Source organism: Panthera pardus, unplaced genomic scaffold (genome assembly GCF_024362965.1).
Source record: "Panthera pardus isolate Hobbes unplaced genomic scaffold, ASM2436296v1 HiC_scaffold_2, whole genome shotgun sequence".
NCBI lineage: Eukaryota > Metazoa > Chordata > Mammalia > Carnivora > Felidae > Panthera > Panthera pardus.
This window is the reverse complement of record NW_026526765.1, coordinates 145,569,250-145,588,518: the sequence shown is the minus strand read 5'-3', so window position 1 is coordinate 145,588,518 and position 19,269 is coordinate 145,569,250. Positions and strand designations below refer to the sequence as shown.

Here is a 19,269-nt window from a genome sequence, read left to right as displayed (position 1 = left end):
GATGCCCCTAAGATTCTTTTTTTTAAGTTCATTTATTTTTGAGAGAGAGAGAGAGAGAGAGAGAGAGAGCACAAGCAGGAGAGGGGCAGAGAGAGAGAGAGAGAGAGAGAGAGAGAGAGAGAGACAAAGGAGAAAGAGAATCCCAAACAGGCTTTGTGCTGTCAGCCTGGAGCCCAATGCAGGGCTCGAACCCACGAATCATGAGATCATGAACTGAGCAGAAATCAAGAGTAGGACACTTAACTGACTGAGCCACCCAGGCACCGGTCCCTGAGATTCTTGGTAACACCTGAGGCTCTCCAGGTGTAGGAGTGGCCTGGGACTGTCTGTATCACCCATCACTGCTGTTTCTCACATGGAACAGCCCCTGCTTGCAGGATGCCCAGTTCAGAGGCTTTCATGGAGAGGCATTCGCAGCTAAGACCCCTCACAACCCTGACTCCAGCATGTCCTGGCCAGCCTCAGCTGGAACAGCCTTGGAGATAAACTGGTGTGGCAGTGCCACCTAGTGACTGACCTCCCTGCCACTCTTCTCAGCCTCCCAGAAGGAAGGTGAATCTGTCTGCAGGCTGCTGCACGTGCGTGTAGAAGATCATGGTGGGGACTTCTAAAACTACGGCCTGATGGGCCGTGTAGACTAGCTGTGTCTGCCATTGGTGAGCCTTGCATGCGTCAGACACGAGCTATGTGAAGCGTTTTCTAGCGCTGACTTTCTGGTAAGGGAATCTTTGGGCCTGACCCCACATGACTCCAACTCTGTCTGCTGGGGCTCCACCTGCCCCTTGGGGAAGCCTACAGTGTGTGCGAGGTGCCTGGCACAGAGCGGGAGCTGGAGGAATGCAGGGTGCCCCAGAAAATTCAAATAACTATGGGTTGGGAAGTTAACAAAGAATCGAGGAGAAACTCGGTCAGAAATGCAGGCCTGGGTTATGACGTAGTTCGGGAACTTGATCTATCTTTGATTGCCTGGGGAGTAGCAGGGGCTCGAGGATAGAATTTTGTGCCAAATTCTAAGCTTTTCCAGTTTGCCTCCTCTCCAGATGTGTTGAAATACAGCCAGCCCCAGATTTTCTGATGGCTGTTACAGAATCCCAGCTGAAGTGATAGACCAGTGTTTCTCACAGGGCATGGTGGGGGGTGGGGAGGGGCAGGGGGGGTGGGTAGTTCTGCCCCCAGGGGCCCTTTTGGAGAAAGTTTTCTTTGTTTGTCACTGGGGCGGGAGGAGGTGTGGGGGGGAGAACCAGGGATGCTCTGTGTTCTGTTGTGCTTGGGACAGTCCCATCCAACAGAGGATCTGTGTCCCACTTGACCTTGAACTGACCTGCTGGACATTCTGTGTACTAAAAACCTGTTCATAATTTTCATAGTTTAGACCTAAATCCATTTTAAATATCCACATGAAATATTTTTGCTCAATTGTAATATGTACACTTTTAAATAAGGCTGTTATTTATAACGTGATTTATAATCATATAATTTATAACACATTTATAATGTAGAAATTGAGGGAATATCGTCATTTGTTGTATTTGGGATTTGGCCAAAAGCTTTTCACGTTTCAGAAAATCACATCAGCTATGGCCGTGCCCCGGTGGCTCTTAAATTGCCAGAACAGTTCACTTTGGCTGGACTAAATTGCATCCAAGTGCTTTTACATAAAAGGTGCAAACTAACTGCTCTTTATGTCTTCTAGGTTAGTCCTTTTTTAAATTTTTATTTATTTATATTTTTTGAGAGAGAGAGAGAGCAGGGGAGGGGCAAAAAGAGAAGGGGAGAGGGAGAATCCAAGCAGGCTTCTGGCTGTCAGCACAAATCCAGACTCAGGGCTCGATCTCAGATCAAGAGTCGGATGCCTAACCCACTGAGCCACCTGGGCACCCCCTAGGTTAGTATTGCCCAAGGGTTTAGATACTGAAATACATGCTGTATTTTATTTTTTTTTATTAAAAAAAATTTTTTTTAACATTTATTTATTTTTGAGACAGAGAGACAGAGCATGAATGGGGGAGGAGCAGAGAGAGAGGGAGACACAGAATCGGAAGCAGGCTCCAGGCTCCGAGCCATCAGCCCAGAGCCTGATGCGGGGCTCGAACTCACAGACTGCGAGATCGCGAGATCGTGACCTGAGCTGAAGTTGGACACTTAACCGACTGAGCCACCCAGGCGCCCCTACATGCTATATTTTAAATTGTTACTCCAATTTAATTCTCTGTATTTCAGTTAAGGTGTTATATTGATTTTTGTTTTATAAATCATGTATACAGGAGCTCCGGGGTGGCTCAGTCAATTGAGTGTCAGACTCTTGATTTCAGCTCAGGTCTCTGATCTCACCATTCATGAGATTGAGTCCCACATTGGGCTCCGAGCTGAAGGCATGGAGTTGCTTGGGATTCTCTCTCTCCCTGTCTCTCTCTGCCCCTCACATGGCTTGTGCTCTCTCTCTCTCTCACCTTCCCTCTCTCTCTCAAAAATAAAATAGCTTTTAAAAAATCATGTATGTAGATAAGGTATACTATTTGAGTTCCATTTCAAGATCTTAAAAAGGGGGATTGGGTCCCCTAGGATTGAGAACTATTGCTTAAATGCAGGTCTCTGTTCAGGGAAATCTTTCCTGATGGGCACACACACCCTCGGGCTTTCTCCATCTTTACTTTTAGGAACCAACTTGGTACCATGGCTCTCAGACCTGAAAGTTCTCTCCAGAGAGGGTCATATTTCACTAAACTCTTTATCAAAGAGACCCCGAATGCTGCTAAGTCTTCCAAGTATGTCGAGGGTATGTTAATGTGATACCATTGTCTTCCTGTAGGTTTTTAACCTAGATCATTGTAAAATAATTATGGGGAACTAAGACTGGTAACGTATTAACAGGCAAGTCATTTCTGAACTCCCTCATTCTCACAGAAATGAAAATGCATAAATGAATAATAGACAATGTCTTCTCAGGGAAACATAATGTCATTCTTCAAGTTTAAAAATCCATTCTATTATCCCCATTATTTCCTATAGAGACTTTTAGCTTTATTTCACAGGAAGCCTATGCTCTTACAACATATCCACTGATGGCAGTTACCCAAAGATCAATCTTCTGTATCCACACAGTGGATGAAATTCTCATTAGCCACAGTTAAACACATGAAAAGAAATCGGTCAATTTATAGAACTACTCTCCCTCCAACACACACACACACACACACACACACACACACACACACACACACACAGGCACAGACCAGGTGAGGAGGAAACAAAAGGCAGAGAGAAATGGGGGAAGGAGAGAGGAAGAGAGAGAAGCATTTAGCTTTGTGATTTTCCAAATTACCAGAAGAGAGGAAAACATTCCAAACGTGCAGGCATACAAGAGCAGGGTGAAATCAAAATAGAAAACTCACTTTGGTGGGGTATCCCGGTGACTCAGTCAGTTAAGCATCCAACTCTTGATTTAGGCACGGGTCGTGATCTCACAGTTGATGAGTTCAAGCCCTGCATCAGACTCTGTACTGACAGCATGGAGCCTGCTTGGGATTCGCCCTCTGCCTCTCCCCTACTCACACTGTCTCTCTGTCTCTCCAAATAAATAAACAAACTTAAAAAAGAAAAGAAAACTGACTTTGGTGTGTTTTAGAGTTAATAAAGAATTATGCATTTAATGAAAATCAGAACTGGCTCTGGCCTAAATTACAATTGGGCTTTACAAATAGCCTTTTACTACCTATCTCTGCTGCTTTTCTTGGGATCTACTTATCAGTAGTGAAGGAAGTCAATATGTTGGGACCCCCAAGGTCGTAAAGACGTGTTTATGTTTTCACAACTCACTGATAAAAAGAAAAGCAGGGAAACAGGAAGGGATAAGAAGAAAGTCACATTGATTGGGGCTGTTCACGTTCTCTGGCCTGAAGGAACTTTGTGTAAATTATTTACGGAGTAATGTTATACATAAAATTACTAATATCTTCACTTTAGAGGGCCTTCCCTTAGAAAGGTATTTAGTAAAATCTTTGCACCTACTGGATTTTACATTTTATTTGAATTTAAGAGGATAATTTTAGGTGTCAGTGTTAACATTATTACATACTCATATCATTACTTTCAATCTGTTATATATTTTTTCCTCGATCTGTCTTTACCTTTCATATTCACACTTAGTACAAGTTACATGTCACCTTAGTATTCTTTGCCATCAGTTTTTCTCCCTTACCATATTTTGAACTTCTCATAAACACTTAACTATTTTTTGCTCATATACACGTTTCTGTGTAGATGTTCCACATGTTATTGAATGAAGAACTTCTGAAATAAAGCTAATAGATGGTTCTCAGCCTTGACAACACATTAAAATCACCTGGAAGCTTAAAAAAGTATATCCATGTCATGGGATACCAGGCTTTTGCATAGTTATTATTATTTTTTAATGTTTATTATTGAGAAAGCGCAAGTGGGTGAGGGGCAGAGAGACAGGGAGACACAGAATCCAAAGCAGGATCCAGGCTCTGAGCTGTCAGCACAGAACCTGATGTGGGACTCGAACCCACGAACTGTGATATCATGACCTGAGCTGAAGTAGGACGCTCAACAGACTGAGCCACCCAGGCGCCCCTTGCATATTTAGTTTTTAATGCTTCCCAGGTGATTCTAATATGCAGGTACAGGTGGCCACCTTTGATTTGGACCAGTGGCAAATAAGAGATACATGTCCCCCCTCCTTTCTGAGCGGTTGACACTCAGTACTTTTCTCCGTTGGCCCTAGGTGTATGCCTTCATTGGAGCTCTTTTTATGGTTGTATGTCTTAATTGAATCGCTTATTTTATTTGCTTTTACTTAAAATCAAAATTACAAGCACGTAGTTGGGGTTTGGAGCAAGATCATGTAGATCTTTCACTTCTCTGGGTCTTCAACTGGTAGACATCAAAGTATCAGCTTCATTATGGACATAAAACGGATCTGGACAACCATCCCTTTGACTACAGCCCATTGGGCTGCCCAGTGTTCTGATGATTCACCACTAAAATAGATGGAGTTATAGGTACACCTCATAACCCAGGGGGAGTCATCTCTCCTTGGGGAAGCTTATTGCACAGAAAACCAGATAGGTCTGCTCTGTGGGTAAGTAGAGCAGGGAGAGGGGCTGAGCTATGCCTGTTTGGTTCCTTTGCCCAGATTCTCCATCCCTTACCTCTTCAAATCCAGGAGTAATAGATTGCCTCCACCTTTCCCACCACAATACACAATACACAGGTTAAATGATTAAATAATGTTAGAGACAACCATTTTTCATCTTTAGCTGTGATCTCTTTTTCCCCCTCTTTGAAATTTTTTTTTTCATTTTTGAGACAGGGAGAGACAGAGCATGAACAGGGGAGGGTCAGAGAGAGGGAGACACAGAATCCGAAACAGGCTCCAGGCTCTGAACTGTCAGCACAGAGCCTGACGCGGGGCTCGAACTCATGGACCATGAGATCACTCTTTGGAACTTTTTAAGATCTCCTTATTCCTAGTACTTTGAAATTGACCGTGGGGGCTCCTAGCTGGCTCAGTCGGTAGAGCATGTGACTCTTGATCTGGGGGTCATGAGTTCAAGTTCCATGTTGGGTGTGGAGCCTACTTTAAAAAAAAGACTTAAAAATTAATAAAATAAAAACCGAAGCTCAGAATAATTAGAAAAATAATAAAAATGAAAAAAATAAATAAAATTTACTGTGACCACTCCCCACCCCCATTGACTTAGGTCTTTTCTTATTCCCTATGCAGATACCAACTAGAATCTTTGAGATCCCTGCCTTCCAGTTTTCCTGGAAAAACCAAAGAAATAAAAGAATGTTTTCATTTCTTTCCTTCCACTTTCTGTGTTCTAGAAATTCATTTATAAGGCCATCTATGTTGATTCTCTGAGAACCAACCTTTATCTTCTCCTTTTACCCTTGTCTTTTTGTCTTTTCTACTTTCTGGGAGGTTTCTTCCAATTTATATTCTTATCATTTTATGTTATTTTTTTCACTATAATATTTTTTTAAGTTCCCCTCTTTTATTCTTTGCACATTTTTGTTAGTATCCTGTTCCTGTTTTATGGATGCCATCATTTCCCTTAGGTCTTTCCTGACAGAAATTAGAGAGTTCAGGACTCCTGTCCCCATCACCCTGCATTGTGTCCAGGTTCTCCTGTTTCTTCCCTCCTCCCATTCTTTCTTTGCTTTCTTCCTTTTTTGTCTGTATCTTTTCTATAGAGAATATACTTCAAATGTGCGCTGACCATCTATGGTTCTTTCATGTCAGGAGTGGGAATTGGGAGCTCTATATGGGGAGAGGAGCTTGTTGTCTGGTGAAACTTCCTGTAGGGTGGGTAAGTGGACAGCTGCATTTTTCATGAGGGGATCCTTGATGTTGGTACATGAATGCCTTTTCACTGAAACTGTTCTGTTTCTCCAAAGGAAAATATTCTTTGTCTATAATAGTGAATTCTATTATAGGGTCAGGGATGGGGAGTGAAGAAAGGAAACTGGAGAAGCTGTTATTCAGTTTGGAAACTTGAATTTCATCCCCATGTTTTCGGCCCCAAACAACTTTCCTGGCCTTAGCTGGGCCCTGGGTCAGAATCTCCAGTCTGTCCCCAGAGAATGAACTCTGTCTCCTGTTAGTTGTCTGGTAGTACCAACCAGGGACAGGCACCTGACCCTCTGCATGATACCTGGTTTCTTGAAGTTGTGAACCTTCCATGGGTTCTATGGCACTTTGTGCCTTTTAATTGGAGGTATTTAGGCCATTTATATTTAATATGGTTACCAATATGCTTGGATAAATCTGTCCTCTGGCTGTTTGTTTTCTATTTGTCCCATCTTTTCTTTGTCCCTTTTATCTATTTCTGCTTTCTTTTTGGATTACTTATTTTTTATTTTTCCATCTTATATCCTTTAAGTGTTATTAGTACACTTTGGTGTATTATTTTAGTGGGTCTTTTAGGGTTACAGCATACCTAGACATAGGTATACTGTAACTAAATTATCACAGTCTTATCTTCATTTGAAATGATACCACTTACTACAACCTGTCTTTAAGTGATGTTGAACCACTTTACATATAGTACTTGCACTTCTCCAGCCTTGGGGTTTTATATGCATGTGCTGATCACTACTCAGCTGTATAATCAGGAAGACTCCTGTGCAGATCTCTGGGTCTCCCTCAGTGCAGACTTCTTCTGTCTGGATTTTGACGCTTTGAACTCCAGATCTCTCTGGATTTCCAACTCTGTCCCTGAACTTAGGGAGAATTTTGGACAGTGCCTGGTTTCTCTCCCTCAGCTACATCCTGCAGATCCTCTTCAGATATTAAGCTGAGGCGATTGTATGATCACTTTGGTTGTTTACCATCTCTCAGGGATCACTGTCCTTTATTAGTAGATGATCTATGTCTTGTTAACCATTGTTTCAAATATTTGGTCTGGTTTTGTAGTTGTTTCAGGAGGCAGTGTAAATCCAGTCCCTTGTTTCTTCTTGTCTGGAAATATAATTTTTTGTGTACTTTTGTTTGTATAAAAATGTGTTATTTTTCATGCTCTGATTTCTCCTTTCTTTCTTTTTGTTCTTGTGGGTTTAGACATTTTTTTCAACTGCCTTACTATCCTTTAGTGGTATCTTTGGAGAGAAAGGTGGATTCACAAGAGGCAACGGGTGGTGGATCAATCACATGCATTTAAATCTCCATAATACTTTTTACTCTACAACCAAGGCTGGTATGTGAGATCAGAGCTGACAATTGAGATGAAGTCTTTTTGCCATTTGTAGTATTAACAGTATGTTTAACAGAAGAAGACTAATGAATGTAGTTTGTCAGCTGTTAACCTCCACTGTTGAATTATTTTTTGTCAGTGTAAAAATACCTAGAAGTTGCCCACAGATCTTGGAACAGAACATGACAAATCTGATTCGCGTTAATTGATGAGCAAGACTCATTCCTGTCCCCTTTTTGTATCTCTGTATATGTGATCCTGAAGGCCTAGAATGTGGCTAGGGGCACATCAGTTTGATAACAAATGTTTCACATTGTCATGCTACTTAATTCAATAAAGACATAGTCTTTGTCCTTAAATTCTTTATAGTTAAGATTCTAGGGGCATGTTAGATGAGCAAATTACATATTACATGTCTTATGACCCAAGTTAACGTTGGCTGATGGTGCTAGACATCTCTACAGAGGACCGCCTGAAGTACCCTGTTGACCAAAAGCTGTGTGGAGTCTGGAAAAGGGGACCAATGAGTAGATTCTCAAAATACAAATCAGGGCTGGGGGGGTGGAGGAGGAATCGCACCTGTAAACAAAGCCATGAAAGAGGATGGCATAGTGCCAGCCACTCGTGTGGCCAAAGCTCCTGTTGCTTCTGGAAAGATGCTGAGAGAGAGTCCGGGGTGCAGGGCAGATGCTATCTCATTCAGGGAAGAATTCAGTAATGCCCTGGGAAAGATAACCTGGCAAATTTAAACAAGTATCACAGAAAGCTGTCATATTTGTGATATAAGAACAAGTGGGAGACCCACTTGAGAAAATGGCAACAGTGAAAAAATGAATGGAAACCAAGAAAAGGAATATTTTTCCTTTTTTCCAAACCTTAAAGCCGATCTCACAACCATTATGTCTATGAAACGTGCACTGCTCTAAAACAGTGCAGTAAGTCTTCTGTCCAAACTCCAGAGTTCTTATTTTAAAAGCTTGAGATCATCAGGCCTCCCTTGCTCTAATTTTAATCTTATTTGATGTATTTTTAATTAAACAAGGATTCATACTGATCAGAATTTGAAATTTGCCACTTTGAGTCATTTCTTCACGTCTTTCATAGAATAGTTCTTGTGAAGAAGGTTGGAATTGTCTAAGTTTGTGAAATAAACATCTGTAAACAGTGTCTTGAAATTTTTTTCTTTACCCTTTACATTGTGCAGATTAATCACTCACAGTGGTGTGAATCTGGCATAGTTCCAAATCTGGCAGTGTTCTAAGGGATAATATCATCCTGCTGATAAGTTTGATATTTTAGTTGCCAGGAAAGAAATCTTGATTATTCAAATAGTGCCTAATGTGGTTCCCTAATTGCTTCCCTCTTGACTATTCACAAGTAAGTATGTCTGAATGTAATATAAACATTAGTCCAAGATGTTACTTTTTCCATATTGGTGAGCTACGTTTCAGGCATATTTATTATTTCATAAGCAGAAAAAAAAATAATTTACCATTGAATCCCAAGCCCTAAAATATCAATTCCTAGAAAGTTTATTTCTAATTAGGCCCTTCACTACAGGATTACAGTGTCTGACCCAAAATAATGTGCGTAGTATATAATGAATATTGACAGAACGATAGAATGGTGTAATGCTTGAGAGTCTTTGCAAAGAGTCAAATTTGTGTATTTAAAACCTGGGCATTTATTAAGGTAAGCAACTAAAGAGGAATCGGGTTGCCTAAACGTTCCAGTGAATGCTTTTTATGGTAATTTTCAAAACTGTTTACTTCTCCGAGCCTTGGAAACCAAATCAAAAGTGCTGTGGAAAGAACAGATGGGCAAGCTCTCCATACCCATGACGAAGTTGAGATATCCTTGTGGACACCAGCCATGAAGGTTTCCCTTAGAGACCTTTGTTCATAGTCTGAAATCTCACACGCCTCTTTGTAGGTGCACATGTGTCCTGGCCATTCATGGTGTGGAAATAACTTGAGGATTTCACTGGCACACGATCGCATTTTCTAAGTGATTGAAGACACCTGGTTGATAGAGGTGGGGACTATCACTGTTTTGGCCAAAAAGGTTGCCTTGGTCTTAAAGTAATGATGTAACACGAGAAAATCCAAGCCAAGGGCTAAACACATAGCGGGTGCTCCACAAATACTACAGATGCATCAGGGAATTAGAGTCTTCACCTCTTCAGTGTCTCAGATCTTTATGTCGATCGTGCTTTGTTAAGAGGCCTTGTCTCACAACTAAAGGCTGTATGGGACATGAGTGCCCCTGCCACCCCTCTCTTGTGCAGCACACACCCACACCAGGGTAATGTGTTCCCTATTTTAGGCAGGTGCTTGATGAAGAATACAGAGAGCCCCAATGTCATGAAAGAGTTATCATCTAAAGCTTATTTCAAAGGGTCTTGTTTAAAAAAATTGTTTTAATGCTTATTTTTGAAAGAGAGAGAGAGCATGAGTGAGGAAGGGGCAGAGAGAGAGAGAGACAGAGACAGAGACAGAATCCAAAGCAGGCTCCAGGCTCTGAACTGTCAGCACAGAGCCTGATGCGGGGCTCAAAGCTACCAACCATGAGATTGTGACCTGAGCTGAAGTCGGACGCTTAACCGACTGAGCCACCCAGGCGCCCCTAAGCGTCTTGTTTAAAATAAAAACCACATTTGCCCATGGAGGTCTTATTACACAGGCCCAGCATGCCCCCAGAGTAGGTCACAGAGCCCATTAGCTCATGTTGCAGCTGAAGTATAGCACCGATTGCATCACAGATGAGGGTGAAGGCACTCCTCTGTCTTCCTGGAAAGCTAGGAATGCACTTGACCTCTATTTTGGCAATGACAGCCTCTCGACCTGGCCATTCTGGGAAGAGGAGATTCTACAGCTGGGTCCTGGTGGCAGTTCACTAGGGTGGAATGATGGAGATTTCTAGCCTCCTACCACCCAAGACTCACGGTATGCTCTTTGGCAAGGATTGAGCATGGGCAAGCTAGGAGATTATGAGCATGCTTTGGAGACCAAGAAATGAGGCCAGGAAAACCCTCCCCAGTGGTATCTGAGAGCTGTGAAGGAAAGTGATCCTTAGGAGACGTTGGGTGAAGAGCCAAGAATACCCGTGGTGACCAGAGTCTGGGGTCTGACTGCCGCGGAGACTAGAGGAGGGGCACTCTGCTCCATGACTACATAGCACACACATCCAGGGCAAGTTCTTCTGGGGCAACAACTCACTTGGCCTCACTGTCGTGTGCATGGCGGATAGCAGTGTCTCCATGATGGGCCAGCATTACTGTTCAGTGCTGCTAATTCAAATAAACACTATAGGATATCTTTTTTTAAGGTTTGTTTATTTTTGAGAGAGAGCGCGAACGTGCAAGCAGGGGAGGGGCAGAGGGAGAAGGGGACAGAGGATCTGAGGCAGGCCCCACGCTGACAGTAGCGAGCCTCATGCAGGGCTCGAACTCACAAACCGAGAGATCATGACCTGAGCCAAAGTTGGATGCTCAACCGACTGAGCCACCCAGGTGCCCCCATAGGATATATATTTCTGATATAAAAACCCTCCTCCTCTCCCACACCACAAAAATCTTGATACCTCAAAGACTAATTAGGATAAACTATATCCCTCCCTCTCTTTTTGACTGCAAGCTTTTCGTGTGTAACTAGTGAGGCAGTGATTTCTATCAAGCTCCGGTTCTGGGCAGGGACTGTGCAATCAGTGGCACATTTGTGTCTTCAAGGAAGCCAGCTAGAGCAGGACCTTCAGGTAGACAGTCTCAGTAATGTCCTGTGGGGGAGGAATACAGAGGATGCTGAGGGCATGCAGGGGAGGGGCTGGGAGAAGAGCAGACAGAAAAGGCTCCACCTGCATTTAATTTGAAGGATGACTAGGAGTTGGCTCATCACAGAAATAAAGGTAGCAAAGGGAACAGCATGGCTCCTCCTACTGGAAGGGTGCGGGGAGAGATTACAGATTGCATGCAGTAGTACCACATAGGGTCCCATTAAGTTGGGCACGTCAGCAGGCATCAAGGAATGAGGAACCACGAGAAAGGCATGGGCAGAATTCAGAAAGAAATGTGCATTTGTCAGTTTCTACCAGTGAAAAAAGCACTTGTCCTGTTTTATAGCTTCCCTTTCAGACTGTTTTTCAAGTTGAGGAACGTCCTGATGTCTGTCAGATTGCTCAGGGACACCTCAATTTTATTGACACATAATAGTGAGATTTGAAAACTTTCTGGTAGATCAGTTTATGGAAGCTACTTAGTGAATTCGCTAGATTGGATCAAATTGCCCTTGGCAGCCATACTGCAGATTAATTATAAAGGACCGGCTCTGTTTGCTGTTTTGCAGGTACCATGATCAACAGGATGTTACTAGCAACTTCCTCGGAGCGATGTGGTTGATATCAATAACTTTTCTCTCCATTGGTTATGGTGACATGGTACCTAACACATACTGTGGGAAAGGAGTCTGTTTGCTTACTGGAATTATGGTAAGTGTCTTTTTACTTTGTTTCTTTTGCTTATCCTCCTAGACCATGAAGGCATGAAGGTGCACAGTGTGATTTGATTGCAAGCTACTAGGTTTCCCAACAGCCAGCAGCCAGTATAAATAATCAGTTCTAGGTTGCGAGAGAACATGGCTGGTTTTGATCTTCATTCTTAGCGTGATACAGCTCCATGAAGCATCAGGGGCTGTTGGATTGCTTTTTGTGGGGAGAGGCACTAGTTTTGAGGAGCAAATCTGGTCTCTAAGCTGCAGCCAGGAAGTTCTTCATTTCAGTATGGGTCCTCTCATTGTCATAAGAGCGAGGTACACTTTCTCTTCTCTGAAACGCGCTTTCCTTATCTGCAAAATGCGGACCATAACAACCTATCCTGAAGTGTGCTGAAGGGCTGAAAAATTGCATTTTCTCAATCACAGAATTAGATTACAGTTGACCCTCAAGCAACATGGGTTTTGACTGCACAGTCTAAGGATATGCAGATTTTTTTTTCCAATAAATACAGTGTAGTACTGTAAATGTATTTTCTCTTCCTTATGAGTTTCTTTCTTTCTTTCTTTCTTTCTTTCTTTCTTTCTTTCTTTCTTTCTTTCTTTCTTTCTTTCTTTCTTTCTTTCTGGTTTATTTATTTATTTTGAGAGAGGGAGTGAGAGAGCATGAGCAGGGGAGAGGCAGAGAGAGAAAGAGAGAGAGAGAATCCTAGCACAGAGCCTGATGCAAGGCTCGAACTCATGAATAATGATGTCATGACCTAAGTTGAGACCAAGAGTGGGACGCTTAACCGACTGAGCCACCCAGATGCCCCTTCCTTATGGTTTTCTTAATAATATTTTCTTTCCTCCATCCCGGGAAAGTTGACTTCTGAGCTCAGGTGTGAAGGGTGGATAGCCAGGCAGTGTGGCAAGAAGGAAGGGCATCCAGGAGGAGGAAATGGTTTATTTGAAGGTAGTGAGTCAAGGGGGAGCTTGGTACCTTTGAGCAAGGTCATTGGCCCAGGGGTGAAAAGCGGGACAGTGCCATGGCATGAGGCTGGGACGGGTGGGCAGGTCTTGCGGAACCCTTGAGAAAAGTCTGCTGCCTGTAGCGACATGTCACTGTTCTTCTGTGATACAGCACAAGTTCCTACGCGATCACTACCCCGTACCCACCCCGATTTGACCAGGACTAATTGGTTCCATGTATTTTAGGTGCATACACATCGGAGGCCAGCAGGTTATCTCAAATTGATGACAATGTGGTATGAACTTTTCAGTGTTTAAGCCAGACGTAGCTTCTAATTGATGCACTGTGTTCAGTGACCTGGGTTCTGTCCATTTCTCATCTGCTTTGTGTAGTTTGGCGACAGCAAAAAGTATCATCTTGATGCTTCTTTGATCTTCTGCTTACATGTTGGGCTATGAGAACGAGTACCAGGAGCTCCTAAGCCAGGAAATTCCCAGCATTTCTGATGTTAGGCATCCCTCCCAATGCCCCCACTGTGTCCACCCCCATGCTGGCAGCAGAGGGACAGGATCTCCATGTGAGGGCCTCTGAATGGTGGCCAGGGCAACACGCACCCTGCTAGCAGCTGCCTCAGAAGATTGTTCCAAGAGTTCTAACTGGCTGGAAGGACTGAGCTGCCCAGGGCATAGATGGAGTGGGAACATTCTTCTCCCACTTGGTAGTAACCAAACGGGGATTAAGACAGCTAGATGTGAAAATAAAATCTGGGCCAATTTTAAGGTCATCAGTGGTAACGAGAGGCCCATTTCAAGTCCCAATTGTACAGAATATGATCTGGGGTTATAATTTAACATGGTTTGCTTGTATAAGAAAAATAGTTTTGTGCATTTTAATGAACTTTTTTGTTTTTTTTTGTTTTTTGTTTTTTTCATTACAACGGGTAGCGCCCATTCTGCTCACTGTTGGATCACTTCCTCCTTTTTCCTCAGAAGAGATAGCATTTTATCATATAGCATAATGCTTTGGGAAATGAAATGTGCATGGGTGTATTTTTGGAGGGCCATAACAAGCCCACGAGGGACATGAATGATGCTATTTATACACACAGAACTGGTAATTACAGAGTCTTTCCCCTTAAGCTTCTTAGAAACAATTTCCTTGGTGTTCCTTTCTGGCAAGATGGCCCCCCCCAACCCCACTCCTTTATTGTTGAATCAGGTATGACTCAGGGCTTGTGCAAATAGCCTAATATGCAGTGGATCGTAGCCAGATTGGAGATTAACCTTGCCTGGATCCTGTGGTACTTGTAGCTTTCCTTGCTTTTTTCTTTGCCCTTCCTGTCTTTCTAGCCTTATCAGACAGCACAAATCTTCTATTTAGTTGTTTGAACCACTCCTTTGCTTAGATGTCACTGCTGATCCTACTTCACAAAAGAAATGAAGTTATAATCCACTTATAATCTATATGGACGCAAATGTGTTGTGTGCACTGAAATTTATAGCGACCTCATTGCCACTGTCTAGATTCATGGTGAAACAGGCCCTCTGTTCTCAGCCTGAGAAGCTCCACTCTATTTCCCTTCTAAGGGACAGATTCCTTTCCTTTCCTTTCCTTTCCTTTCCTTTCCTTTCCTTTCCTTTCCTTTCCTTTCCTTTCCTTTCCTTCCCTTCCCTTCCCTTCCCTTCCCTTCCCTTCCCTTCCCTTCCCTTTTTCCTTCCCTTCCCTTTCCTTTTTCCTTCCCTTCCCTTTTTCCTTCCTTTCCCTTTTTCCTTCCCTTCCCTTTTTCCTTCCCTTCCCTTTTTCCTTCCCTTCCCTTTTTCCTTCCCTTCCCTTTTTCCTTCCCTTCCCTTTCCTTTTTCCTTCCCTTCCCTTTCTTTCAACATTTATTTGTTTTTGAGAGACTGAGGGAGACAGAGCCTGAGCAGGGGAGGGGCAAATAGAGAGGGAGACACAGCATCCGAAACAGACTTCAGGCTCTGAGCTGTCAGCACAGAGCCCAGCGTGGGGCTCGAACCCACAAACTATGAGATCATGACCTGAGCCGAAGTTGGATGCTCAACCGACTGAGCCACCCAGGCACCCCGGGACAGATTTCTTTCTTAACTGGCCCCACCCAAAATGGTTTACTTGCATGTAGAGAAATTCAGTAATCTTGGACGAGCCTATGTGAAATGCTAGGAGGAATAGGATTGTGTCTGTCCCTAGCCCAGGCAGCCTCCCGTTGAGTCGGGCCCCAGAGCAGTCTCCTGGGGGTGAGCTTGGGGAGTTAATTCTATCCCTTGTAAATTTCCCAGGGATCGGCAGTGTATGGCTGGAGGTTTCCTACAAACTTGTACAGTGTTTGCCTGTACAGTGTTTGGCTGGCAGTATAGATACCTAGAAAAAGATCACTTGTTTTCACAGTTCATATAAAAGGTTAGTTTCCTTAAGCTGAAATATGTTTTGTCAGATACTCCCCCCCTCCAAGAGACTTAAATACCAGTTTGTCACCTGGGGATTATCTAAGCCAGATATGGTTTCCTTTTGTTGGGGGGGGGGGATTTATTTGCCTGTTGCCCCTTGGGCTTTCTGCAATGCATGTTTAGATAAACTGTACAATGTCAGATTTCCCCAGGGCCATCTCTCTCTCTCTCTCTCTCTCTCTCTCTCTCTCTCTCCATCTGGCCCCTACTAAATTGTGAAAAAGAAATACGACTTACAATACTTCTGAGAGAGGACAGGGCCATCCCTGAATCATCTTGTATATTTTCTCCAAAGTACTGTATTTCTTTGTTTTCTCTTATATTTGAATTTTCTGGTTCTTGTGTTTTAAAAATTGATAGAATTTATACCTTTATGTGTTTTTTTTTACTTTGACATAAGATACAGTCGATCCATATGCTAACATCTAAAACACTTACCCATTTCAAAAATGTACAAATAAAGAAATGAGCACTGCATTTCTTGATAAAGCTAATGAAGCGAATGAATTATTTTGTGGCATCGTCTTAGAGGTTCACATTTCATTGGTTACAAACCCAAAATTAAACCGTGATTTAAAATTTTTAAATAGCTTAATTTGTGTCATGAGTGATATTTTTGGGAGCCAAGGACATTAAGATTAATCTGAAGTGCTCTGGGCAGAAATATATTGTTAGACAATTAGGAGAGAGAGTTTTCCAGAATATTTCTAAGAGAGTAACAAGTGAACATTTCAAAAAATAACCTCTCCTCACTTGAAATATCAATTGTGAATACAAGCCAATCAGGCAAAGCTTTTCTCATAGTTTTTACAACTTCGTTTACAATGTTCTACATAAATGATGATGGAAATCCTAGAATAACGGGATCTCAGATACTGAAATGTGTGAAGAGGTATTACACTGTGATAGGTCAGACAAATCACGCAGAAAGTTCCTTTTTACCAAGACCTACCTGATAGTAAAGCCGAGGAGACAAAGATCTCATTCTCTCTCCTGGATAGTATTTTAAAACCATAAAATCCTAGGATCGTATAATAAGTCACTCATCACCCTTCCAGAGAAAAGCCATGAAGGTTGTAATTCCTTTTTTCTCCTTATTCATCTGTCTTTCCTCTGTGGGGTTGTACCAAGGACCTGAGGATTCATTAGTGTGGATGTCACCATAACCAATGGCATGAATTCTCTCAATGGCTTTATTCTTTTGGTTGAAGGTGGCAGGCAGACAACCTTGTGAGATTGTTGTGTCTTCGCTATTGTCAGCTCGAGCTGGTTTCTCATGATCTCCAACTGGATGCAGAGAAGGGAATTGTTTTGCTTAGCATTTATAAGGTTATCCTGTCTGCCCTTTCATATCTGCACATCTAGACAAAACACATTCTGGAAGCTCTCATCTCCCCTTGCTTATGAATACAGATGATTGTTTCAAGAGGAGAATACAACCTCATTGGTGACAGAGTATCTCCTGTCTTATATGAGAATGAAGGTCCTTCGTTCATTTGCAATTTTCACCTCTCCATTTCTGTGGAATTACGACGTCTCTTGTGGGCCCTTTGTGTAGAATATGGATGACCAGATTTGGGGGCAAAATTACCTTTAAACATGAAGTATCATCTGCCCCATCCTAGGGACACAGGTTGGTGTGTGATAAATGGTCCCCTTGGACTTCCACAGGGTCCCCCCATGGATTCCTCAACTCAAGTGAGTGCCTTTCAGAAGTGTGATTTAGGTTTTGCTCAAACACTTCTGCATTTCATAACAATTGAAAAATCATGGCACCAGTGAATCTTTCAAGTTTTACTTAGGGAACAACAACAATAATATAGTCATTAATTTTTATACCATCTTAGGATGAGAACTTCGGATAATAATCCTGTCATCATCAATTTACCCCAGTGTTGAGGAGCCTTAATTGAAGGTCCCATGGTGGTTCAGTCAACTGTCAGAGGTCAGCAGTTTTAATCCTGAAGGGTAGGATTACACACTACACTGTCCACTCAGTCTGAGAGTATTCCAAAACATAGCCATAAATTAGCAAGAGCTTATAAGGAAAATGACTGGTATTCAAGAGGGCTAAACCTAAGGTCTGGTTATATTCCTGCTACTTTCTGTCTTTCCATTAAGCGATTTTTCTTTCCCCTGCCAATGGGTATGGAAATCCCAAGAAACTTGGTACTGCATGTATGAATAAGCAAAATAATAATAATAAAATAAAAACCTAGGATCCTTTATATGTGTCTTACACAATTTGGCATCAGGTGTTTACTATCAAATACTAACTTTGAAGAAGTTTTTAATTTACTTTTCATTTATTTTGGGGGGTCTTTCTGGTGTATTCACCGAATCTCATCAAATAAAGGCTCAGTGTGGAGAGCCTATCTTTAAATTCTTAGGATAGTTCCTATTTTGTGCAGGGTAGCAGGAGGGGTACCACGGGCCTATTCAGCCCTAAGGCTAAATTCCCCACCAATGCCCCCAAGCCGACCTTCATTTCTGCACAAGAAACTTCCTTAAGAAAGATGACCGCTGGTTTCTCTCAAACACAGGCAAATAGAGGCGGCAGGTGTTGTGACCTTCTAGCTTTTGACTTGTAGATGCCACAGTTCCACCTAAGTTTTCTAAACTATCAGCATTTTTAGTTGGCAAGGCTGGCCTTCCTGTCTCTAAAGTACATGCACTCACACTAGCGCCGTTGCTAATAAGGAGATTTAAACCCGGGGATGAGTCATTGTTGATGACCAGAGTTATGTGCCACTTTCCAACCATCCAAGTACAAGAATGAGCTGAACAAGTAATTCACTCTGAGGGAGACCTGGGTTTTCCAGGCACCGGTTTTATCCCTGAACTCAAAAAACCACACACACCTCCCCTCTTCCATTGGATGAGGACACCGTACCTGACCTCTGCCCTCCTATCCGCAAGTACCACCCCGTCTTTGATAAACTCGGGGCATTTCTCATCAAAATTACCTTGTCATCGATTTTCACAACCCAAGGAGACCTTGCAGAATTCCAGTAGGATGTAACAACAAAGCTGAGTCTTTTAGAAAATTCTATTTGCCAGAACTTTCATGAAAAAATATTTATATCAGACAAGGGTACTAAAATCTATTTATTGTTCTATATACTGAGTCACTCAAGCCCAGGGACAGAAACATGGGCAGTATTTTCAAACACTCATTTTACCTTCCTCTTGGAGGATAAGCTGATATTTTTAAATGAAAAATATTAATCAGGCTTAAAGCTGCTTTATTAATTTGGATGTATCTTAAGGAAAAAGCATGATTTTTTTTTCAAATTAACTATGTTTTGACAAATTTTAATTACTGTTGGTCAAAGAAATTGGCTATCACACTGAAGTTTGAGCTTTTAGGAGTGATTATTAGAACTGCAGGAAGATAATTAATTTAACACTGGAGTATTTTGAACACTAGCATTTTTTTCATTAGTCCTTCTTGGTGAGGGTGGGGATTCTGGGACTTCTAAAAGAAAATTACACATTTCAGTATTTGTGTTAAATCTTTGGCAGCTGCCTTTTTAAAATCAGAATCAAAACCTTTACCCAAACATCCTAATAAAGGAATTTCCCTTCTGTACAGGCTTGCATCCTTAAATGGTTAAAAGCTTGCTCCCAGAATGGTTTATCAAAAAGCT

At 42.2% G+C, this 19,269-nt stretch overlaps 1 protein-coding gene across 1 annotated transcript in view; it reads left to right on the top strand.

The window, feature by feature from the left end:
- The window catches only part of KCNN2 (potassium calcium-activated channel subfamily N member 2), a 467,760-nt gene that overhangs the window by 418,902 nt on the left and 29,589 nt on the right, over positions 1-19,269 (top strand). Inside the window, exon 7 of the mRNA XM_019469623.2 lies at positions 12,062-12,203. Within this exon, the coding sequence (XP_019325168.2) occupies positions 12,062-12,203 (142 nt within the window). The remainder of the gene's footprint in view (positions 1-12,061; positions 12,204-19,269) is intronic.